The sequence below is a fragment of the Thamnophis sirtalis genome, unplaced genomic scaffold (genome assembly GCF_051295495.1).
Source record: "Thamnophis sirtalis isolate CommonGarterSnake01/CBP01778 unplaced genomic scaffold, rThaSir2_p1.2 scaffold_13, whole genome shotgun sequence".
NCBI lineage: Eukaryota > Metazoa > Chordata > Lepidosauria > Squamata > Natricidae > Thamnophis > Thamnophis sirtalis.
Window position 1 is genome coordinate 25,810,457 of NW_028261393.1, and position 25,761 is coordinate 25,836,217.

Sequence of the window (25,761 nt, forward strand, 5' to 3'; positions counted from 1 at the left end):
GTAAAATATATGTTCTCCTGAATCAGTAAGACATTTCCCTTTAAAATGATGCCCCTTCAAAGATCCTTAGAGGTCCTTAGATAAGTTCATACTCCGCAGTAAACTATAATTAATTGGGTTTCCCATGGTATGTTGAATTCATTCAACCATAAACCATGGATATTTGGCTGTCAACTCAACCTTATTCAACAATACTAGTAAAAACAAACTTTGGTAAAGTGTGGAACCAGTTCTACATTGGAAATCTTTTAAAAATTAGTGAGAAGCATTTTGATGAATTGTGTTCTTATCCAAATCAAACTTCCATTGATGCAAAATGTAGTAGCTGGTGTCTTACAACTGCCAGGACCATATAACGCTGGTATTGGGGGTGCCATACTTTCTTCCAGAGGGTTCCCCAGTGCAATTTAAAGTATTACTTAGAACCAATAAATGTCTTTATGACTTCGCATCTGAAGGAAAACCTTCTTTAGGTAGAGCCAACTCACCTAGTTTGTAATCTTGAAAAGATTGGAGTAAATATTAAAACGGGAGGGGAAGATGACAGCATAATGTTTCTTCAGGTATGCCCTAATGTTAAAGGCAAAAATAAAGGTTCCGCTCGCACATATGTGCTAGTCGTTCCTGACTCTAGAGGGCGATGCTCATCTCTATTTCAAAGCCAAAGAGTCAGCGCTGTCCAAAGAGGTCTCTGTGATCATGTGGCCGGCATGACTAAACGCCAAAGGCGCACGAAATGCTGTTACCTTCCCACCAAAGGTAGTGCCTATTTTTCTACTTGCATTTTTTAGAAGCTTTCGAACTGCTAGGTTGGCAGAAGCTGGGAGAAGTAAGGAGAGCTCACTCTATTTTGCGGCCAATGAGCCACCACATATTTTGTGTGTATGTGTGTGTGTGTGTATAGATAGAGATAGATGATAGATATAGATGATAGATAGATGAGATAGATAGATAGATAGATAAAGATAGATAGGGAGAGTGAGTATCCAAGACCAACTTAGGTCTTGCATACTCAACAGTACCCTCTCCTTTTAGAGGGCAGTTAATAGCGGAGCTGTTCTTCAGAATATGGGAAGTAAGGAGGATGTTCACTGGGTGCAGGCTAGAATAGGTTAGTTTTATAACGTTTTTATGATTTTGTGTAGCTTTGGGAAATGAGATCAATTGTGTCAAGTTGGTGCTATAAAAGTTGCATAAGCACATAAATAAACAGAACTGGTTATGGGAACAAAGGCATGGAAAGGACTCTAATGTTGCCCCTTGACTCAAAACAGTCTGTGATCTGTTTCTGTCACTCAGAATACTTCCAAATTCCTCTTGCTACTTACAAGCCCCAAAAAATCAAAGTTGATGGTAAGTTTCTATGAGACATAGAGATACGTGGTTTCTATTCACATTGGTCTAGATACTTGTTCCATTACCATCTAACCATGTTTTAGTTATCACATCTGTATCTCAGCTTTCCCCCCCCCCCCAAAGAAACTTAATAGTATTTTAAATTAGGCTTTGCCATTCTGTTTCTATGTAACTCTAGAGATTTATTTCGCTGAAGGAGGAGGAAGAGAAGAAGAATCACAGTGCTTGGGATTGTTTATTGTACAATGCATTCAAGTATAAATCATAAATCTCTGGCTGGCACATCGTTAACCATAATTTGGGCCACCATGAAAGTTACAAGCAAAACATTGGCAAGAAAAAAGACAAGCACCTAAGTTAGTGATTGGCAAGAGGACCTGTAGGTTTTGAAGCAAAGGGTGATAACCTGGAGATGCAGATAACCAGGAATCTCCCACTCAAAAAAAAAATAAAAATTGGCAGGATGGGTGGGTGGATTGCTGGTTATCTCCTAATGGCAAACTGGGAGCTGGACTTGAAACAGGCATCAGGGACAGAAGCCTCAGTCTGTCCTTACGGGGCACTTTTTGCTGTGGAATTCAGGTCTGCTCAAGGTAGATCCATCTAAATTCATAGTGACATACAGGTGGAATATTCACAAGAAAGAGCTATTATTTGATACGCTGGACTACTTGCTCTGAAGCAGGAGGATAATCCTGAATTGAAGGTTTATATGATTTTATATAGGTAAAGGTAAAAGTTCCCCTCACACGTATGTGCTAGTCGTTCTTGACTCTAGGGGGTGGTGCTCATCTCCGTTTCAAAGCCGAAGAGCCAGCGCTGTCCGAAGATGTCTCCGTGGTTATGTGATCGGCACGGAAGGTGCACGGAACGCTGTTCCCTTCGCACCAAAGGTGGTTCCTATTTTTCTACTTGCGTTTTTTATGTGCTTTTAAACTGTTAGGTTGGCAGAAGCTGGGACAAGTAACGGCAGCTCACTCCGTTACGTGGTGCTAGGGATTTGAACTGCCGAACTTTCTGATTGACTAGTTCAGCATCTTAGTCACTGTGTCACCACGTCCCTATATGATTTTATACCTGGGGCCAAAGAAAAAGGGTATCAGGTGCCATAGTGCTGCTTTGTCCTGACCTGGTGCCTCCAGATTGTTTTGGACTTCAACTCAAACAGAATCCTTCAGCCAGGTTTGGATGAAGGATTCTGGGAATTAAATTCCAGTGTATCTGGAAGGAGCAATTTCTTCCCTTGGGAGTTACATGAAGCAATGACAATTCCACAACAATCAAATCCAACTGCAGAACAATGTCAAAGAGTCTATGTGTAGAACTGAGGCATCAGCTTCATAGAAATAAATGATGGCGGTTTCCTTTGTCCCCAATATCTTGTGCCCAAGATTGCCTTTCCTTCTCTGTCTTGCTGGAAAGCCAACAGTCCAATGCAGGGTCCTCCAGGTTACGCCCACCCTCTGTTTCTCAGAAGGAAAGGTTTCACAACATGCGAGTAGCAGACATCATGAGGAAATCTTCGTAGCTGATCCGCGCAGTGCCCGTCATGCCAGTATCCTTCTCCCGGAAGGCTTCCGTCATGGTTTGCAGGAGAGTGGAGATCTGGATGAAGCAGTCCAGCTGGATACCAGGAGTGCAGCCCTTCTGTGAATAACGGGACACCAGCAGCTGGGAAAACTGGGGGCTCAGGTTGTACCCCATTTGGCAAAGAGCTGGAAGGAAAGCAATGGAAATGCGATAGAGGAATCTGTCAAGTCTCCCCCAAGCAAGGCTGGGTTGAACAATCTCCCAAGTATTAAGACTTTTTTTTCTCTAATCAGTAATTCATTGCAGGAAAGCTAAGAAGCCTTTAAGGAAGAATTCTGGTGACTGCTATGAATCAAAATGAGCCCTAAGGTAAAGGTAAAGGTTCCCTTTGCACATATGTGCTACTCGTTCCTGACTCTAGGGGGCAGTGCTCATCTCTGTTTCAAAGCTGAAGAGCCATCGCTGTCCGAAGACATCTCCGTGGTCATGTGGCTAGCATGACTAAATGCCAAAGGCGCACGGAATGCTGTCTTCCCACCAAAGGTGGTTCCTATTTTTCTACTTGCATTTTTATATGCTTCCAAACCGCTAGGTTGGCAGAAGCTGGGACAAGTAACGGGAGCTCACTGCGTTACACAGTGCTAGGGATTCGAACCACCGAACTGCCAACCTTCTTGACAAGCGCAGCAACTTAAAGACTGAGCCACCGCGTCCCTAAAATGAGCCCTAATTACAGGGAAATCAATGTTCATATTTTGGCAGTTCTTTCTTCTGCCTGAACTATGCAGTGGTCCAGATCAATCTCTCTTTTGGGGGCGAGAGTGAAAGCCTCACTGTCAGACTGCCTAGGCCAGGGGTGTCAAACTCAAGGCCTAGGGAGATGGATCCAGCCCGCGGGCTGCTTAGATCTGGCCCGTGGGGCCACCCTGAAAACAGCAAAGGATTGGCCTGCAATGCCTCTGACAGCAAAAATGGAGGTCCATTTTCACTGGCAGTGGGTTGCAGGAGGCCACTGCAGATGAAAACGGAACTCGGGAGCCCGTTTTGGCTGGCAGAACACTCGGGCCACTACAGGTGCCAACACAAATGATATCGAGCTGGGCACACACCCCTAAGGGCAAACATGCTTATCTGGGTGTTGGGTGTTGGCTGCTGGAGAGGATGTGTGGAATATTTGGTGCTTGCTTGCAGGTATTTCATTACTCAACTAGGTAACATCTTCAATATTAGGAGGGAATGGTGCAAATGATGTTACCTAATTGGGTAATGAAATGTCTGCAAGAAAACAACCAAGCTCGGGGAGCTCCAAGGATCCGACCATCTCATTTCTGAATCGTGAAGTCAAAATCAATGGAGAACATTGCCACCCCCAACCTCAATGTCTCACCTTGGTGCAGCTCATTATAAGAAATATTTCCTGAATGGTCCCGATCGAATTGCTGGAACAGATTCTTCCACTGTTGAATAAAACGCCACAGGGCAGAAAACCCATAGAGGTCGATCCGACCAGATTTGCTTTTATCAAACATGTCTGCCAAGAAAGAAAGGCAAGAATGGAGCACTGGATAGCAATGTTTCACTGCCTGTGAACTACCCCCCCAACCAAACTAACCCCCCCCCCAACCAAAAGCTGAAAAAGAGATGAGAGGGTTGTACCACTTTTGAGACTGCTCAAAAGTGCTATGAATGTTTTTACAAGCTTCCAAAATCTGGAGCCATCTAACCAGCCCAAGAGAAACTAGGAGGGAAAAAATATCAAAAACAACAACAAAAAACAAACAAACACTAGCACACAATTTGAACCTCTTTAAGAACATCTTCTGTCTCTAAGTTTATCCTGTTCCTTAGAATGCCATCTGTATTTTCAGTTAGACAGCAGGAGAAAGAAGACTTGGCTGAAATTGGAAAAATGATTCTCCCTGAAACATGCCAAAGGCAACGGTGAACTATCTTTAGGAAGATATGTTTGTCCTTTAGCCCAATTTACTGGTTTAGATATTAGAATAGAATAAGAGTTGGAAGGACCGTTGGAGGTCTTCTAGTCCAATCCCCTGCCTATTCAGGAAACCCTACACCACTTCAGACAAATGGTTGTCCAACATCTTCTTTAAAACTTCCAGTGATGGAGCATTTACAACTTCTGGAGGCAAGCCGTTCCACTGATTAATTGTTCTAACTGTCAGGAAATTTCTCCTTAGTTCTAAGTTGCTTCTCTCCTTGATTAGTTTCCACCCATTGCTTCTTGTTCTACCCTCACGTGCTTTGGAGAATAGCTTGACTCCCTCTTCTTTGTGGCAGCCCCTGAGATATTGGAACACTGCTATCATGTCTCCCCTAGTCCTTCTTTCCATTAAACTAGACATATCCAGTTCCTGCAACCGTTCTTCATCTGTTTTAGCCTCCAGTCCCCTAATCATCTTTGTTGCTTCAAAGATATATATGCATGCAGACCTGTAGCTCCTATTGGGGTTTCAAGTGACTAGCCATGGAACAACAGTGGAGAAAACCACCAGTTCCCCCTTGTTTACATGGGGAAAGAAAAATGCGCTGTCAAAATGAGCAGCTCCCTTGAGGGAGGGAAGCATCGAAATCCATGAACTTCAAGCATAACTGTGTTTAAAATTATCTTTAGCATTTCATTATGTTTGAGTCCCTTCATTATATTATTAGCAGCCTACAACGTTTGTTTCTGTTACTATTTCATGGATCTCCAACTTTGAGATCTTCCAAAGGAGGAGAGAATTGAAGGAGCTGGAAACTTTAGCCATAGGAAAAGATGATGGAGAGGGATAAGAGAACAATCTTCAAACGCCCGAAGGGAAAATATTCAGACAAAGAACAGGGCTTATTCTTTGTCATCCCAATGTGCAGATACAGAATGGTTATGAAAGACAGGAAGGTTGTTCGAGAATGCTTGGGGGGGGGGGGGGGGGATGCCCTAATGGTAAGAGCCAGAGTTGTGCAAATCTTCAAAGAGGGGGTTGGGTTTGATGAAAAATTGAGTGAAGTTTCCCTTGAAATGGCTTCATTAAGCAAATTGACCCCTTCCAAAAGTGGAGAGAAATAATCAGGTTGCTTTATTTTGCAGCTGCTTATCAGCCTCTGGCCCTTGCCAACAGCTGGGAGGACATTCTGCCCATCTACAGAAGCTTCCTTCTGCTGGAGGAGGCTGGGGTCACCTTGCAGTTTTCTCTAGCACCACTTGCCCGAATCAGAATCTCCTCCAACAATTCTGACCAAAAAACCCTCCCCGCTTTCACAAGTGACAAGGGTGAGGGATGTAGGGAAAACTAGGAGGCAGGGCTACCCAAACTTGGCAACTTTAAAATTTGTGGACTTCAACTCCTAGAATTTTACACCTCCCTGCTGCTGTCACATGCCATCCCTGTTTGAATTAGATTTGTATTCAATGGATTTTGTTTGCCATGTTTTTACAATATTTATAAATACTATAAAGGTAAAGGTTCCCCTCACAAATACTGCATTTTTCGTACTACAAGATGAAACCTGAATATAAGACACACAAAGATTTTGAAGAGGTAAATTTTAAAAAAGGGTTTTGCACTCTGAAGGCCTCTAAAACCCTTTGCACGCCTCGGTTTTTGTGAAAACAGTGCATGTGTAGGCTTTGGGAGGCTTGTAGAGTGCTCCTGGGGATTGGGGTGGGCAAAAACGAGCAAAAAACGGCCAGTTTTTTGTTCGTTTTTGCCCTCCCCAGCCCCCAGGAGCACTTTGCAGGCCTCCCAAACCCTCTGCACATCCATTTTTGTAAAGGGGGTGGAGTTTCAGTTGGCCAAAAATGCTATATTCAGTGTATAAGAGGCACCCAGATTTTCACCCCCTTTTTTTGGGGGGGGGGGTGCGTCTTATACTCTGAAAAATACGGTATGTGCTAGTCGTTCCCAACTCTAGGGGGCAGTGCTCATCTCCATTTCATAGCTGAAGATAGATATAAATATATAAAAATAAAATTAATTTTTATTGTTTTTACCCCTCCTTTTAGTTTTTTTTTTAAAAAATTGGGGTTTTTTTAATGTAATTTTTTGAATATCTTTTATGCTTTTATATTCTTTGTACCTCACACTCTTAATGCTGGTCTTCGAACATAATAAAGGTTGATTTAGTAGGAAAATCTAGCCTGGGTACAAAATAAAAATGTATCATATTGACTCAAGAAAATGCCAATATAAGGGAAGCCACAGATTCTGTTTTGTTCACATTCAAATGCAAAGACCTTTGAAGAAAATATTGTGTGGGACTTTTCTGAACTGCCATGCGTGGATGTACTGGATCTTCTGACAGCCACATCCTAGTAGCGAATAGCTCTACAGACTCTTGATGGGGAATCAGATCTACAGTATTACAGGCGCCCCACATGCTTTTCCCCATGCTGACTATACATTCTTTTACCCTGAACTTACTCATCATCATCAAGCAAGTATCATCACTGAAAGCAGACCAATTGGAGTTGACAAGGGCCTGCTTGAGCTCCTTGATCGTGATGTATCCACTGTGGTCAGCATCTACAGTCTGGAACCAAGAGAAAGCTTCTTGGTCCACACCAGGGGGAACATGCCCTGTGTGAGAAAGAACGCGATATAAAAAACATATACAGAGAACAGTAGAGCCTTTGACTAGAGCAGTGATGGTAAACCTTTGCGACACTTGGGTGGAGACAGCGTGCATGCACGCTCGTTGGGGCCACGCTCTAAAAAAGCCGAACTTCCGGGTTCTAGCATGCATGCGTGCCCGACAATCAGCTGACCAGCACACACACGAAGGACGGTTTTTGGCACTGACACGCACGAGAAGGGATCGTCCTCCAGAAAAGACGAACTTCCGGGCTCTGGTGCACATGCGCACCCGACAATCAGCTGGCCGGCACGCATGCAAACACTGGTTTTCAGCACTGCTGCCCATGCGAAGGACAGCTGAGCGTCATGCGTGCATGCATGCCAGAAACCTGGAAGTCAAACAGGCAAGGCCGCATGTGCCGGGCGACATGGCTTTGTGAGCCATTTTGGGCACGCGTGCCATAGGTTCGCCATCACGGGACTAGAGCATGCCAAGTACTCACCAACATGGACAGGGAACATCTAGCAAGCTTCTGACAAATGGAGACGGGAAGATGAGACTCAAACCTTCTACTCATTAGCTGAGTCAACCTCACCACCACCCCCTTTTTTTTTTATTATTATTAATATTTGTAGGCCGCCCTTTTCCCTGAGGGGACTCAGGGCGGCTCACATAAAATCGGGGAAGGGGAGTACAGACATTAAGATAGAAACATATAATAAAATGGTAAACAACATACATTCATCATTCGGGAGGGGTAACTATCCTTGTCCCCAGGCCTGACGGGCGAGCCAGTTCTTAAGGGCTATGCGGAAGGCCTGGACGGTGGAGAGGGTGCGAATCTCCACGGGGAGCTCGTTCCAAAGGGTTGGGGCTACTACTGAGAAGGCCCTCCTCCTTGTAGTTGCCAGCCGACACTGGCTGGCCGATGGAATACGGAGGAGGCCTAATCTATGAGATCTTACTGGTCGCAGGGATGTAATTGGCAGAAGGCGGTCTCTCAAGTATCCAGATCCACTGCCATGTAGGGCTTTATGGGTGACTAATAGCACCTTGAAGCGCATCCGGAGATCGACAGGTAGCCAGCGCAGCTCGCGGAGGATAGGTGTTATGCGGGTGAACCGAGGTGCACCCGCGATCACTCGCGCGGCCGCGTTCTGTACTAGCTGAAGTCGCCGGATGCTCTTCAAGGGCAGCCCCATGTAGAGCACATTGCAGTATTCCAGCCTAGAGGTCACAAGGGCCCGGGTGACTGTTGTGAGAGCCTCCCGATTCAGGTAGGGTCGCAACTGGCGCACCAGGCGAACCTGGGCGAATGCCCCCCTGGTCACAGCCGTTAAGTGGTGGTCAAACGACAGCTGTGGATCCAGGAGGACTCCCAAGTTGCGAACCCTCTCTGAGGGGTATAAAATTTGACCCCCCAGCCTGAGTGATGGAATATCGGTCGAATCTTTGGGAGGGAAACACAGCAGCCACTCGGTCTTTTCTGGGTTGAGCACAAGCTTGTTAACCCTCATCCAGTCCATAACGGCTTCAAGGCCTCGGTTCATCACGTCTACCGCTTCATTGAGTTGGCACGGGGCGGACAGGTACAATTGAGTATCGTCCGCATATTGATGGTATCTAATCCCGTGCCTGCGGATGATCTCTCCCAGCGGTTTCATGTAGATGTTGAATAGTAGGGGGGATAAGACCGAGCCCTGAGGCACCCCATAAGTTAGGGGCCTAGGGGACGATCTCTGCCCTCCCACTAACACCGACTGCGACCTGTCCGAGAGGTAGGAGGAGAACCACCGCAACACGGTGCCTCCCACTCCCACCTCCCGCAGTCGTCGCAGAAGGATACCATGGTCGATGGTATCGAAAGCCGCCGAGAGGTCAAGGAGGACCAGGATGGAGGAGTGTCCTCCATCTCTGGCTCTCCAGAGATCATCGATCAATGCGACCAAAGCGGTTTCTGTGCTGTAACCGGGTCTTAAGCCTGACTGGAAGGGGTCTAGATAGTTTGCTTCCTCCAAGGACCGTTGGAGCTGGAAGGCCACCACCTTCTCAACAACCTTCCCCAGGAAGGGAAGGTTGGAGACTGGACGATAGTTATTAAGAACAGCTGGATCCAAAGATGGTTTCTTCAGGAGGGGTCTCACCACCGCCGCTTTCAGTGCGGCGGGGAAGTTCCCCTCCCTTTGAAAAGGATAGGGTGGACATGTTAAATCTGAGCCCTAGGAAAGAACGTTCACTTGGGAAGAGGGATGCAAAATCTTGTAAAAACAGAAGGGAAATAAATGAAATCTCTTCCGCTTCAGCAGGATGCAAATGCTGTTACGTTTAGGAGGCTTCTAGACAGCAGCAAAGCTTTATGTCCATCTCCCTAGGAAGGCAACTTTAGGACTTTTCAGTTCTCACCTTGGAACCTTAAATAATGCAATAGGAAGGCCTTTCTGAACCCCTGGTCTAAATGGAGATGAATCCCATATTTTTCGGAGTATAAGACACACTCCCACCCCTGCTTAAAGAGGGTGAAAAATTGGGTGCATCTTATACACTAAATGTAGCCCCGCTGACTTGCTGGCCCCCACCCTTTGGCCTCTCCCTCCCAGCAATTTGCCTTCTCACAGCAAACAACTTGTTTCAGTTTCAGCACAAGCAGCTGACTGTCGCTCGGATCGGCCTCCGACCATCAGCTCTTTCAGGCTGCAGGGATTGCCATTGCCTATTGCCGCCTCCGCACGCCCAATTTTTGGCCTCCACATCCCATTTTTGATCTCTGCGCATCCTGTTTTCGGCCTCTGTGCACCCCATTTTCCACCCAATCTGATCCCCGTCACCCGGAATGGGTGGAAAATGGGGTGCACAGAGGCCGAAAACCAGGTGTGCAAGGCTGAAAACAGGATGTGTAGGCCGAAAATTGGGTGTTCAGATGCGGCAATAATGGCAATCCCTGCAGCCTGAAACAGCTGATGGTCGGAGGCCGATCCATCCGACAATCAGCTGCTTGTGCTAATAAGGGTGTGCTGAAACTGAAACGGGCCGTTTACTGCAAAGAGGCAAATTGCTGTGAGGCAGAGGAAGATTCCCCGCCCCCTTGTTTTCCTCCCCAAAAGCAAGGTGAGTCTTATACTTTGGAATGTTTTCTACTCTGAAAAATATGGTAATTGAAATTGGATGGTTTCTCCAATTCTGCAATACAAAATAGCTGCTGCAGCTGTGGAATGTTTTCTACTCTGAAAAATATGGTAATTGAAATTGGATGGTCCGTAAAGTGAGAGATGTGAGAGACACATGGCTCGTTCCTTAATGTGTAGCCGAGGAAGCCCTGGCGCTACAGGCAAGCTTGCCTCCTTTGGGGAATGGTTTTATCTCAAAGGTGTTCAAAAGGTCTGCAAAACATAGGCGTTACTGCATTCCAGCACCACTTGCAAAAATGTCGCTAGTCTAGAAAAAAAAAGCTACTTGGCACACAACCTGTCATACGGGAGGTTTGTGGTTGATATGTGCAGGGAGAGTTGAAATTCCAGTTTTCCAAAAGTTTCTCCGCTGTCTATACGTTTGTGGCTCTTGATCATCACCAGAAACTAATGAGAAATGCTCCCAAGTAAGAACAAACCTACAAATGACATTGCACGTTTCTCACTGTAACTTGAAATTCCAGATCTGGTAAATCAGTTTTTGTAGAAAGGGGGAAAAACACTGCAGTGGAAAAATGCAAATCTGAGCGTCACGACCAACCGGTTCTTAGAGAGGAAACCTGAAAACAGACTTGATTTGAAATGTTGGCTTGCTTAAAAAAAGAGGTCAATATTGTAACTGATAAGAGAGGGGAAAAGGATGGCCAGTAGAGCAATTCCAGATAAACCAGGGTACCCTGGCTCAGGGGTCCTCAAACTTTTTAAACAGGGGGCCAATTCAGGGTCGCTCAGACTGTTGGGGGGGGGGAACCAGACCAGCTGGATGGGCATGCTTAGGTGGTCTAGGTGGTCATGTGACTGGGTGGGCGTGGCTAATTTAGCAGTCCATTAAACAATACACACAAACTTTAATTTGTTACGCTCCTGGGGGTGGAAAGGGGTGGTGAAGGGATAGGTTAGTAAAGAGATATGGCTTCCTTGGAGTGTGTGTGTGTGGCGGGGGGGACGACTTCTGTTTGTGTGTATTTCTCTCTCTTTCTCTCCCTCAGTCCCTCTCTCTGGAGTCTGGGGATCCACTCTGCCACCCCAAAACAGGCCCATTTTTGGCCTCCTGAGCCTTCTGCGCATCCCATTTTTGGCTCCTTGGCCTCCAGAAGGCAATGTGGGCAGGGCAGCCTTGTGGTTCCATGAGGGCCAGATTGATGGCTTTGGTGGGCTGTATCCAGCCCATAGGCCGTAGTTTGAGGACCCCTGTCCTGGTTCAACACTCAATAGCATCCGTTACGTCATGACAACTCAATTGAAACAAGCATCGTACAACTCACCTCCGGGACCGCCTGCTCCATAGGGCCCAGGCTGGGGAGCACCATAGGGATTAGCAGGCTGTCCATATGACCCTCCTGGGACTGGGCCACCCCCATACATTCCACCCGGAGGGCCAGAGGAAGGATATCCATACTGTCCTCCACTGGGGGGTTGTCCATATGGGCCTCCAGGTGCTGGGCCCCCATACTGTCCCCCAGAAGGCTGTCCACCTCCATACTGTCCACCAGGATAGCCACCTTGAGGAGCTCCTGGAGTCTGTCCTGCAGTACCAGGGAAGCCCTGTAAAGGAACGAAAGAAGGAACTGTAAAAAAAAAAGAAGCAGTCAATGAATCAGCACAGGGCCTAGGTTTCCCACTCCCTTATTGTGAAATGGGCCTTTCCCCTTCTTCATAACTTCCGTGGTTGTGAAATGGTCCTTGTTCCATCCTACCTCCTTACAAAAGGTATACCCTAAGCTATGAATGGCTGGGACACCATTCGTAGTAATTGGTGGTATAAATCAATAAATAGTCATGGTGGAAAATATACTCCTTACATGATTCACATCATTCGCACAATGGCATCCTGCTGCTTTGATCTCACCTGACCCCTGGCAGCAGATTCGGACAGTGAGGAGGTTGGGGAGGAATATGAGCCAGTCCTGGAGTCGGGGGAAGGTTATGATGAGGGTCTGTGTCAGAGGTAGAGAGCTGTATGCCAGTTATCAGCTGCCTTCAGAGTCAGACATCAGTGAGGCAGACAAACAACTGGAGCCTGTTCCCAGTGTGCACATATGCAGAGTTGCCAGATGAAAGGAACAGCTAAAGAACAGGGGTCGACTTGGGAATAAGGCCACATGTGGGCGATGAATGGCCCCTCCCATAGGGAATAAAAGAGGAGCGAAAGAGGAGTGGAGTTTGCAGGAGAGAATTAGTTCATTCCTGCATTCTTGCCAAGTATTGCAGCATATGAAAGATATCGGCCTGGCCACTCTCAAAGCCTGATAAAGGTCGGTAATTGTGAGCTATCTTGTCTTCAAACATTTTTATTTCATTTTCATTTTCCTTTATACAATCACTTAAACACTGTGCAGTTAAAAAAAAAGCAATAAATACAACTCATAACACTTCTATCCTTCGTACACCCTTTCTTCTACCCCTCCAACTTTCATTTCTCCCCTCCAACAATCCCCTCTTCTACTTCCCCTCCCCCTCAACCATTCCTTTCTCCCCTTCCCACCATCTCGCCCTCCTTACATTCCCTTCTCACTCCCTCTTCATTCCTCCCTCTTCTTTCCCTCTAGTCCTCACTTCGGTGTATTTTTACTATTCATTGGTCTATTCGTTTTGTAATTTACACTAAAATTATAAGGAAAAAAAAATTTTAGGGAAAAGAAAAAAAAAGAAAGAAAAAGAAAAAAAAGCAACAGTATCCAAGTGCATTCATTGTTTTAAAAATTGAATCTATATTTCCACCCTCCCCCCTCCCCCCCATGAACCCCCCTCCCAGACCCCCTTCCGACTTCCCAGATCCCATTCCCGACATCGTTCCTTATCAAGCAAAGTCTGGAGTATATTGAAACCAGATAGATTAAAAGTTAAAAAATAATAAAAAATAAAAAATAAAGGAAAAAAAGAAAAGAATAATTAAAAAATAAAAGGGGGAACCCCCCCCAAAAAAATCAATAAACTCTCTACCTTAAACTCAGCTTCCCATCAATATTAACACTTAAACAATGTACATCATTCCTAATCTCAATTAATTTATTACTTGCAGGATTTCAAACTATGTTGAAACCAAGTGAGTTAATCAAATAAAATTCTACTCTAGCTAGGGACCTTGTCTCTTTATCTAAATATGTATCCATTTCCAAACCTTTAATATATCCCTTTTACCTCTTTCTCTATAGAGCAACTTAAACACCTCAAATATTTCTCTCGGTTTCTGTTCCAACTCCACTCATCCTGCCTCTACCCGTGTCCATATATATTTTATTATCATCCGTACACCTCCCCTATTTGCTCCGCCTTCCTTCAAGCTCCCTGAATATATTCTTCCAAACTTATGTTCAAATAAAAATTACTATAAAAGTCAGCTTACTTTCTGGCTCAAAATAATCTCTAATTAATCCTTCACTATCCTCCCATCTGCGCCACCCTTTCCAACTCGATTCAACCTAAACCACAATCCAAAAGCGTCACAATCTCCGCCTTCCTCACCCTAGAGAATAAAACATAAGCAGTTTATGTAAAAGTTCCAAGTTGTCCATCAAGTCTCTTTTTTTTTTATAAAGTCCCATACAATATAATTTCCGAGGTGATCAGCATCATTTCTTACAGCCTTAATGTCTCTTGATCAGTATAGCGCTATGCCATTTTCTACAAAACATAGTCACACAGTGTTATTCAAGTTAAGATTAAGCAAATATTTTGAAAGCATAACTAAATCCTTGTTCTCCGCTCTGCTACCCTTCCGAAGGGGAAAAACGATAGCTCCCGCCTTGTAGTTGTGTGATTGGTTATTTCTGTTGTACTTCTCCTTGTATTTGTCCAAGTCCGGGTAATTCAGGAAGTCCCGCCTTTAAAATCTTATGATAAAAGTCTCGGGCTTCACAAGCTGAGTTGAGGCGATATTTCTGATCGTTAAGTGTGACTGTAATACCAAATGGCGCTTCCCATCTGTACCGTATCTGATTATCTCTAAGTTCTTTAGTTAAAAAAACATAGTCTCTCTTGGCTTTTAACATCTGGAGAGGCACCTCTTTAAAAACGATCAAATCCTGTCCATCAATTCGCAGCCTGTTGTTGTAGAACTCTTGCAGCATCGCGTTTCTGGACTTTTTTGTAGCAAAATATATAACCACATCTCTCGGAAGCTGTCTCTGTTTTGCTGTCCACGAATTATGGCGGTAAATTTTTTGGATCTGCCAATCAAAGTTGAGTCCTGGACCGCCCACCACACGACTGAAAGCCTCAAAAAAGGTCTGCTTCAAATTCTCCTGTTCGTTTTCACGCAATCCCCTAACTCTTATTGCAAATGCAGTCTTTTTATAATTTGTCATAACAAGTTGTCTCTCTGCCTTTTCAATTTCCTGTTGCAACTTTTCGATTTTAGATGTCAGATTAAAACTGTCTTGTTCCAAAAGTTCCAATTTATCCTCCATTCCTGCAATGTAATCTGTCATCACCGTTATCACTCCGATGGTATCCTTCCTTGTTTGGGCAATCTTAGCATCAAATTTATCACATAGTTCCGAAATAAGTTGCATTATTTCCTCTCTAAATTCTCTGAGAGTTTCAAAAAGAAATTCTTTCATTAACAAATCTCCAGTACGGGGCGTAGAAGGCAAAGACTGTGGCTTTATCGCGATTACTTGGGATGTATTGTTAAGAAAACGCTTGGAATTTTTTGACTTGGGGGCCATTATAAAAAAAAAACAAAAGCGAACAAAGTCTCTGCACACCTTGATTTGCAATAAAATACTTTGAGTAAACTTTGGCAATTAGTAAAGAGAAGTCTTCAGAAAAACAGGGCTGATTAAATATATCAACTGCGAAGGTTATAAAATCGCCATTTTGAAAAACAGTTAAACAAAGGAGTTTTTGGTTAGATTGAAGCTGGTATTTTAAATAGTGATAAACAAAAAAGGATTTCAGGAATGGTCACTGCCCGGACCGATTTTAAATAGCTTAAATTAGTTCTGAGGGGGGAGGATGACCTGCCTTGGGCTGAAAAAAACAGCTGAGAAGATCTGGCTGGAGTTAAAAAAAAAAAAAGATCAGCTTTGTGTTGAACCTCTTCTCCGTTCACAGCGAAAAACAAAAGGCTGTGAATTTCAAAGAGATTCTAACGACTGAGCTCCTCCCTGCCCCTTTCTGCCTAAAAGGGGAGATATCTATAGATCTTTTAGATATACAGACCAGAACTCTGGGGGGAGCTCCGTTGAGCCCTCGAAGACGACAGGCTCCTCCCCCGGAAGTCTCTGGTAATTGTGAGCTATCTTGAAAGACTGTGGGAGGGGAAAGACTCTGGAGAGAAATTCACTGTAAATTAAATAAAAGGGATTTAGACGAGGACTTGGCTTCGTGCTGTTGGGGAAGCCTAGGTCAAAAACACACACACACCCCGCCGCCAACTCATCAAGTTACCAGGGTAAAGAGAGCTGAAGCACCACTTTTTAATGTTGATGAAGTCTTCAACTCTTCTTACTCCAGAAGAAAAGAGAACTTATTTTGGGGGGGTAGAAAAATACAAGTGCAGCTATAAAACAGACATTTCAACTGTTGAACATGTCAGGTTCAATCTTTGAACTCATTGCCAGGCTAAGCAGGACAGCAACGTGGATTGTCTGAACTTCAGTTGGCCCATAAATATTTTCAATTATCTTACAAATACCAACTCCAAGTTTGTTTTATATTTGTTTTAAAATTGTATTTCAAGAGAATCAAAAAGTTTTAAATATATCTCAAGAACAAGCGGCTAGGGAAGACATTCATTTCATTAAGTTGTATAATATTTAATAGTTTCCTGATGGGATAGATATATTTCACTTTGGGATAAAGCCAGATTGATCCCTATGGATAACTTTGCTAATAATCATTTTATCAATTAGCTGAAGATTTAGTGTAGAGTTAATAAGTCTTTTAAGAAATGAAGGCTTATAAAATGGCAAATCCTCAAAATCTTAATTTTTATGCAATATTTTTGCACCATGTAACTCTTGTAACAGTGTCTTGGAAACAGTCTAAGATAATTTTGATTCTTAAGTCGAGTACACTAATGTATATTTAAAATAAAATCTCCTTGGCACTGAGCTTCAAGTCCAAGCAACGATGTATTTAACTTCACGGAAGAACAAAGAACATTACCTCTCCCAGAAGACGTCTTGTTCACACAACATGCTAAACTAGGTCAGAGAACATGAGTTTAATATGTTGTGAAAATACCAGTTATTTAACACCAACACAACTAACCCAGATAAGTTTATCTTAGCAATTTATCAACCCTAAGGTTAAACCAACTGTTTGGCTAACTAGTTTATTCTTATTCTTATTGAGGTACAGGAAGGAAGATTCTTCCTCCATGATTACAAGCCAATGATGAAGTCTTAAAGTTCAATATTCAATAATCCAATATCTCAATACCAGAGTGAAATGAGAAAGGTGGCTTTGGGCTCCAATGCAACCCTATGATTCTTTTCCCTCCACATGGTACAAGAAAGAAATGAAGCCTCCGGCCACCTTCCTGGCTGTATCTCAGAAAACCTTGCTGACTGATTTCAGTCACGGACTGATAAGTCAATTTCCTGGCAGAGTGGATGACTCAATTAATAATTTGGCCGCAAGGTGCAGGTAATCAAGGGAGACATCTGAATCCATTTTGTTATACTTGGAATGGAATTTAATTAGGAAAGACAAAATTACCAGAACAGATAGAGGAGGGGGTAAAAAAAAAAAGGCTGGATTCACATATTGCAATAAGGCATGCAATCCTGGCTTAGTGGAAGGTATGAATCTTGAGCAGAGGGTTGGACTAGAAGACCTCGAAGGTCCCTTCCAACTCTGTTATTCTAAGCCTTACTTATGTGTGCACCATAGGTAGATGAGACTTTTTGAAAAATCTGATCCATTGCAAAATGCAGGTTAAGGAGCAGGGCTTGGGCACAGCTGTGTAAGAGACAAGATTTTAATCTTGCATAACAGGAGAACAACTTAAAAAAAACAAGCTGCCCAAAGAATTAAGGATATAGAAGCACAAAATGATATAGCTATCCTTAGTGAAGTGGATAATGTGAAATGGCTGAGTAAATACAAACATACTTTTCAAGTAGACTCCTATTTGAAGTTACCACTGCCAAAACGTCTTAGGGAGATATTTACGCGAGCGAGATTTGAACAGCTTGACACAAGGGTCAGATATGGGAGATTCCATTCTATACCCTACAATGAGCATCCATGCATTTGCGGAGCAGCAGAAGACTTGGCTCACATCCTATTTGATTGTTGGTTGTATAAGGGGGTGGGAGACAGGGACCTTGGTCCATATACCAAATGAAGGACCCATTGGGATCCCCTTATCAAAACAACTTTCCTTATGTGCATCCAGAACTGGAAAATAACATTTAAGCACAGCACAGTCCTTAAACAAAATGGTTCGGTTGAGATCTGCATATTTGGGAGTGATTGTAAGGGTGACAGCGAAATATAATTTTATGTCATTTTATTCTATTTAACATATTTAGGTATTAAATTATATTGTATCTTATTATCCTATAACTATTGTATTTTACCTTACTCTTATTTTAAATTGTTTGTATAAGATTTTATTGGCAATATGTGTTTGAACCTTGTGCTCTGATATAGCCTATAGGCTAATCAATAAAGCTATCATATCAACGAATGCACTTCTCTCTTCTCCACAAGAAAACTTCTGCTAGTCAAAACCTTTCTCTTAAAACTTAAATGCAGCCTCTGACCTCCCCTGGGTCCTTATGCAGGAGTCAGGTGGCAGAATTATTTTATGGATTTATTTATTCAATTCCATTCAATATATTTGGCTGCCCAACTTGGATAAGCAACCACTGGCAACCCTTTAAAGATTTTCAATATAGTAACACAAAGTGGAAATGAAAAATAATAAAACACAACTATGAGTCAATGGGCTTCTGAGGCAGAAAGTTGTCACCATTCTTGCTTTCAGGAGGGAAGAACCCCCAGGTACTTAAATCCCTGGTTTTTATCCATTTTAAGAGTTTGATTTTATGAGCGTTTCATAGTTGCTTCATTGCATTTCTCGAGAGCCATCCAAGAATAGTGAGAAGAGGCAGCATGCAAAAGTTTGGTCACCAAATGCTGGAAATGCAGCCAGATCCCAGGAACCTACTACCACATGTGGTGGGTGTTTGGAAAGCAAAGAATTACTAGAAGAAAATTCATAATTGGTTGTGTAGGAAGTTAGCAACCCCCCTCTCCTAGAAAAATGAAATATCTTGGGAAATATTAAGAAGGCAGAATATTATATTTCCCTGGATGTGAATAGGGAGAAACATGTTTTTAAAGACAGAGTAGCTCCCTGCAGCTTCCTGCCCTCCCACTTTCTCAATGAGCCATTAAAGCCTGAGCTAGTCTACTTTACATAATAAAGGAAAGATTAGCCTTCCACAGAAACTCACCACATGGCATCTGGAAACTCAAACTTGGACTCCAAACACAGCCTAAAGAGTTGCCCCTGCATGGCCCCATGGGAGTCTGACAACCAATCAGAATACATTTTCTTATACAGGAACAAGAAACAGAGAGGTGGGGCCGAGCAGAGAGTATAAAGCCAGAAACTTTCAGCATCTCGCTCTTTTTTCTTCTTCACCCAACATCTGGAAGCATGTTATTTCCCTCCCCTTTTCTGTTCAGGAGTTCAAGCCATGTGGTCCTGTCCCCCATTAAATCATCTTTCCAAGCAGCCTCCATGTTTCCAGTGTCTTTTCCCCCACTTGGAGCTGAACCCCAAAGGACATTTCGTCCAACAATTGGAAATGATAACTAAGCAACGTATTGAGTTCAAACCAGAAACCTGCCTCTTAGGTTTCCTATCGGAAACTTATGATAAAGCAGCCATATATTTCCCACATATTGATGGCAGCAGAAATTATGCATGCTAAATATTGGAAAAACGTGAACACCCCACCGGATGAGGATATAATTAAGAAAATTTGGGATTGTGCTGAAATGGATAGATTAACCTGAAAAATTAAAGATAAAGAAATACTCGAAATGTTATTGGACAGGGAATAAATTTTATGAATGGATAGACAAAAGGTAGAAATGAGGGAAAATAAGTTTACGAAGGTCAATAATTGTTAGTATGGAAAATAAAGACGTATAAGACTATGATTGTAGTAAGGAAAAAATTGTAAATAGGCTAATGTAAATACAAATGTAGTTAAAGCTCTTTTTCTATTTTTTTGGTCATGCTATGATAATTACTGTTATTATATTAATGTTATAGTTTGCTTGTGTGTTAAGATTTATTATTAACTTTTCTTTGGCTTGGCTTTATTTGTAATTGTTATCCTGACATGGCACTGTCTTTTCAATTAAAATAAATAAAAATAAAAAAATAAAACAAAAAGTACGTCAAGTGCTTGCACCACATCCTGAGCCTTAACTAACTGACCAGGCTTCATTCAGCCACTGTTAAGATGGGCAGACTTCAACTCCCAGAATGCTCCAGCCAGCAGGAGTGGACTTCAACTCCCAGAATTCCCCGTCCAATGAAACACTTCCCAACCTTGTTTTGGGGAGCTTCCTTCCTTCCCCTCCATTCCACAAGAGCCCCCATCTCCCCCGCAACCTCAATGACATCACTACAGGACTCCATTGACGTGGCCGTGACGTCACTGCGCCCCTGCAAAGGGTGATTGGTTTCCTGGCCGGTGCCTATGATCCTTTCCGCTCTCCCCGCCCTTTTCAGGTTGCCTAGGCAACTTCCAGCCCCTCCAATAGAGAGCCCACTCAACCCTCGCTTCAGTTAAGGGGGATCCCGTCAGCCACCGCGGCGGGGTGATCCTGACGCCTTTATCGCGCGCGTGCCCGCCTCCTCCTCCTCCTTCTCCTCCTCACCTGTCCATACGGGTAACTGGCCGCCATTGGAACCTTCCTTCTTTGTCGCGCGGGAACGCCCTTCCTCTTTCTCCCCGCCCCTCCACCCCCGGTCTAGTTGATTGGACGAGAAGACCCTCGCGTAAGCACGAAGGTGGGCGGATCAGCTGTCACTCACCCCAGTGGGTGGGGCTTCGCGAGCGTCAACGCTATAAAAGGGCAAAATGAGGTGTTGTTTTCTCACCTCCCCTTTTGTTCCCCCTGAGAAGTTATCTTGTTGGAGATTACTCAATGTAATGTGGTGTATTTCTCCTGTGGTTTGCATCTAAGCACTCAAAAGCAGCGGCCCGAGTGAATGTGTATGTGTTATTCCGCCCACCTTCACACTTTAACACGTTTAATCATTCATGTTCTGGGTTTATCAAATACTTTGTGGAAAGCCCCCACTCCCTCCCCATGCTAGAAAAATGAAGTATTTGGGGGAATATGAAAAAGGCAGGATAAAATAATTTCCCCTAAAGGAGAAAGGGGGAAAAAATCTTGAGGCAGAAACCAGCCCCAGTTTCCCTGCCCCAAACAGAAACTGGAGGAGCCAATTTATAGAAATGGAGATTTGGTCATCCATTCATAACAAGAGTTGGAAGGGACCTTCAGAGGTCTTCTAGTACAACCCTCTGCTCAAGCAAGAGACTACACCATTTCAGTGTCTGGCTGAGGCAGAAACTTCAGATAAGGAACACAATCAAGCCAAAGGTTGACAAAATTAGCTCAAACACCTAGGACAGGGATGGCAAACTGCGCAGAAACACTGCGTGTGCGCGCTCATTAGGGCCACACTGGAAAAGCCAAACTTCTGGGTTCTAGTTCGCATGCGCACCCAACGATCAGCTGGCCGGTGCATATGCTCAGGCCATTTTTTGGCACTGCTGCGCATGCGAAGGGATCATCCTCCGGAAAAGCCGAATTTCCAGGTTCTGGTGCCCATGCACACCTGACAATCAGCTGGCTAGCACGTATGCACATACTGGTTTTCAGTGCTGCCATGTGCACAAAGGATAGCTAATCACACATGCATGCTCGCCAGAAACCCGGAAGACAAACAGGCAAGGCCATGCGTGCTGGGCAACATGGCTTTGCATGCCACTTTGGGTACATGTGTCATAGGTTCGCCATCATGGACCTAGGCTTTGCATTTCCCCTTTTGCTTACAGAGCTATCCATGACCCCATAGAAATCCAAACGGTCTAAAAACCCACCCACTCTAAACTCCATTTTGTCAGTGTCCCAGAATCACATGCGGTTGGTGGTTCTGCTTCCATCAATAAACCAAACCTTCTTTCCAGTTAGCCTTCCATTTTATTTCCGGTTTGGAACTGGACCAGAAGGATTTTTCTTCCAACAACTTGGAACCCTTAAGGCAGTGTTTGCAAAGTTGGCAACTTGAAGATAACAGTGAGAACAATTAACTAAAATTACGGGTAATCGCCTTGCCTTCAGAAGTTGTGGTTGCTTCATAGCTGAAGGCTTTTAAGAAGACGAGACTGGACAGCCAACTTGTCTGAAATGTTGTAGTCTCCTGCTTGAGCAGGGGGTTGGACTAGAAGACCTCTGAAGATCCCTTCCAACTTTTGTTATTCTGTATGTTCTGTAAGATGTGTTGATTTGGACTCCCAGAATTTGGGGAGTTGATGTCTTCACATTTCCAAGTTGCCAAGTTTGGGAAATGCTGCCCTAGGCTAACCCAAGTGGCTTTCTGGTTGTGATGGGCTCACCCAAATTTTCTTGCTGGGAGATGCTGAGAGTCCCTGAGTTTTATACCCTCTCTTGGGCCCCATCTTGGAGCTTCCTGTTCCTGTGTAAGAAATACATTCTAATTGGTGGTTAGACTCCCAGGGGGCTGGGGTCTTAGCTAACCATAGGCTGTCTGTCTCCCAGTCTTGGTTGAGCTGTTGCTGGGTGATGATGTAATGAAAGGACTTTGGAATTCCTACTATGGCTCTGCCTGAAGGAGGTAGATCTTTGTTATGTAGAATAGACTGGCTCAGGCCTTAATGGCCCATTGACAAAGGTGTGTGGGAGAGAGCTGAGTCTCCCTTTTAGGGGGAAACATTCTGCCCTTTTAATATTGCCTAAAATATTTCATTTTATAGGAGAGGGGTGGGTGCTAACTTCCTACAGTAGCATCCCTAAGGTCACGTGATCAAAATTTGGATGCTTGGCAACTGGTTCATATTTATGACAGTTGCAGTATCCTAGGGTCATATGATCATTTTTTGCGACCTGCTGACAAGCAAAGTCAATGGGGAATCCGGATACACTTTAGAATCATGGTACTAACTTAACAACGGCAGTGATTTATTTTAAAAAATGTGTCAAGAAATGTTGTAAAATGGGGCAAAACTCCATTAGCAACATAAATTTTGAGCTGAATTGTCATAAATCGAGGATTGCTTGTAATAATAATAATAATAATAATAATAATAATATTATTATTATTATTATTAATAACATGATGGATTATTTGGAAACAAACAACATCTTGCCAGTAGAGCAAAAAGGCAACAAAAGAAGGAGCAGGGGCACAAAAGATCAGCTTCTAATTGATAAAATGATATTAGAAAATTGTAAGAACAGAAAAACGAACTTGAATATGGTCTGGATTGATTACAAAAAGGCATTTGACTCACTGCCACATAGTTGGATCATAAAATGCTTAGAAACAACTGGCATTAGCAAAAATATTACATCCTTTACTGTAAAGGCAATGAAACAATGGAGAACTGAGTTGGCAGTAGGGAATGAGAGCTACGGAATGGTTAATATCAAGCGAGGAATTTTCCAGGGTGATTCACTTTCACCTCTTCTCTTCATCATCGCAATGATCCCACTATCAGTAATCTTAAAAAAAATGAAATTAGGCTACCAAACAGCCAAAAAAGCTGAAAAAATTTCGCATTTACTATATATGGATGATTTGAAACTCTATGGAAAGTCAGAAATAGAAATCCAATCATTGACAAATACAGTCCGAGTATTCAGCACCGATATTTCAATGCAGTTTGGCATGGAAAAATGCGCCACTGTATCCATAAAAAGGGGCAAAATCACTGCATCTGAGGGAATTGAAATGCCCAATGGCCAACTAATTAAATGCAAAGAAAATGAAGCCTACAAATACTTAGGCATTCTGCAGTTGGATAACATCAAGCATGGAGAAGTAAAAACTATTGTCAGGCGAGAGTACACCAACAGAGTTAGGAAAATTTTGAAATCTAAATTGAATGGTGGAAATACAATCAAGGCCATAAATACCTGGGCAATACCAGTTATAAGATACACAGCTGGCATAGTTAACTGGACACAAGCTGATTTGGACCTTTTGGACCGAAAAACCAGGAAACTAATGACAATGCACTACAGTTTACATCCACGTGGTGATACTGATAGACTGTACCTGCCCCGAAAATCAGGTGGCAGAGGATTATTACAAGTGAAGCAAACAGTTGAAGAAGAAAAACATGCACTAGCTGATTATTTAAAAGACACTCAAGAACATCTATTAATCGAAGTAAAGAACAAAAATCTACTGAAGGCCCAACAGACAAAACAAGAATACAGAAAAGATGTGATAAAATCAAGAATGGAGAGTTGGCAGAACAAAGCACTGCATGGTCAATTTCTGGAAAAAATAAAAGATAAAGTGGACAGTGAACAAACTTGGTTATGGTTAAAAACAGGTACATTAAAGAAAGAAACAGAGTCACTAATCCTGGCTGCGCAAGAACAAGCTATCCGCACAAATGCTATTAAGGCCAAAATCGAAAAATCCTCTGATGATGCCAAATGCAGACTTTGCAAAGAAGCTGATGAAACTGTTGATCACATACTCAGCTGCTGTAAAAAAATTGCGCAGACTGATTATAAATTGCGGCACAATTCAGTAGCACAAATGATCCATTGGAATTTGTGCAAAAATTATAATATTAAAACAGCAACAAACTGGTGGGAACATCAGCCTGAAAAAGTCACCGAAAATCAGATGGTCAAGATCTTGTGGGATTTCCGTATACAAACCGACAAAATACTGGCGCATAATACACCAGACATCACACTGGTTGAGAAAAATAAGGTCACAATCATAGACATCGCAATACCAGGTGATAGCAGGGTCGCCGAGAAGGAACATGAAAAAATCGCAAGATACCAGGACTTAAAAATCGAAATTCAACGACTATGGCACAAACCAGCAGTGGTAATTCCAGTGGTAATTGGCACACTGGGTGCTATTCCAAAAGCACTGGAATTACATTTAAAACAGTTAAAAATTGACAAAATCACCATCAGTCAAATGCAAAAAGCCGCACTGCTTGGATCTGCACGCATATTACGAAAATACGTTACGACGTCCTAGACCCCTGGGTGGGGCCCGACTAGTAACCAATGCCAAATCCGGCGAAACAACTGGCCGCTGTGATACAATTGTATTATAATAATAATAATAATAATAATAATAATAATAATAATAATAATAATAATAATAATAATAATAATACGTTACGACGTCCTAGGCCCCTGGGTGGGGCCCGACTAGTAACCAATGCCAAATCCGGTGAAACAACTGGCCGCTGTGATACAATTGCATAATAATAATAATAATAATAATAATAATAATAATAATAATAATAATAATAATAATAATAATAATAATAATAATAATAATATCCACTGACAACCCAAACTGCCGACTTTGCAATAACAAAGTCAAAACTGTTTCACATTTAATATGTGAATGCAGCAAAATCGCACAAACTGATTACAAAGCTAGACATGACCGAGTTGCTAAATTAATCCACTGGTCATTATATGATTTACATGTATCCAGAAAGTCATGGGAACATAAAGTGAAAAAAGTTATCGAAAATGAGAAGGTGAAGATCTTGTAGGACTTTCGAATACAAACGGATCATCATTTGGAGCACAACACGCCAGATATCATGGTTGTAGAGGGCCGAAGTGTACAGTTTATTGATATCGTTGTTCCAGGAGATGCCAGAGTCGAAGAAAAAGAACTAGAAAAATATCATGAAATTTTGCGACCTGACCATCGAAACTACACGGCTATGGATGAAGCATGTAACAGTGATACTCATTGTATTGGGTCATTTGGCACCATGTTCAAAATTTTACAAGATACATCAACAAATTGCAGCTTCCTGCAATAACACCAGTGGAACTGCAAAAAACTGCGCTATTTGGAACATCTTATATTTTAAGA

At 43.0% G+C, this 25,761-nt stretch overlaps 1 protein-coding gene across 1 annotated transcript; it reads right to left on the reverse strand.

The window, feature by feature from the left end:
- Positions 1 to 1,572: 1,572 nt before the first annotated feature.
- PEF1 (penta-EF-hand domain containing 1) lies at positions 1,573 to 20,587 on the reverse strand. Its single transcript, XM_014076529.2, has 5 exons — positions 20,508 to 20,587; positions 11,912 to 12,191; positions 7,308 to 7,463; positions 4,274 to 4,417; positions 1,573 to 3,071 (listed from the first exon to the last, which is right to left on the reverse strand). Exons 1-5 carry the CDS (start codon positions 20,532 to 20,534, stop codon positions 2,842 to 2,844), a joined length of 837 nt encoding a protein of 278 aa, XP_013932004.2. The 5' UTR covers positions 20,535 to 20,587; the 3' UTR covers positions 1,573 to 2,841.
- Between the last annotated feature and the right edge of the window lie 5,174 nt (positions 20,588 to 25,761).

Excerpts from the sequence above, each read along its gene's own strand:
- PEF1 (XM_014076529.2), bottom strand. The coding sequence starts at position 20,534 with ATGGCGGCCAGTTACCCGTATGGACAG. Across the intron at positions 12,192-20,507 it reads CCAGTTACCCGTATGGACAG|GGCTTCCCTGGTACTGCAGG; the intron begins GTGAGGAGGAGA and ends GTTCCTTTACAG. Across the intron at positions 3,072-4,273 it reads TTATAATGAGCTGCACCAAG|CTCTTTGCCAAATGGGGTAC; the intron begins GTGAGACATTGA and ends CTTTCCTTCCAG.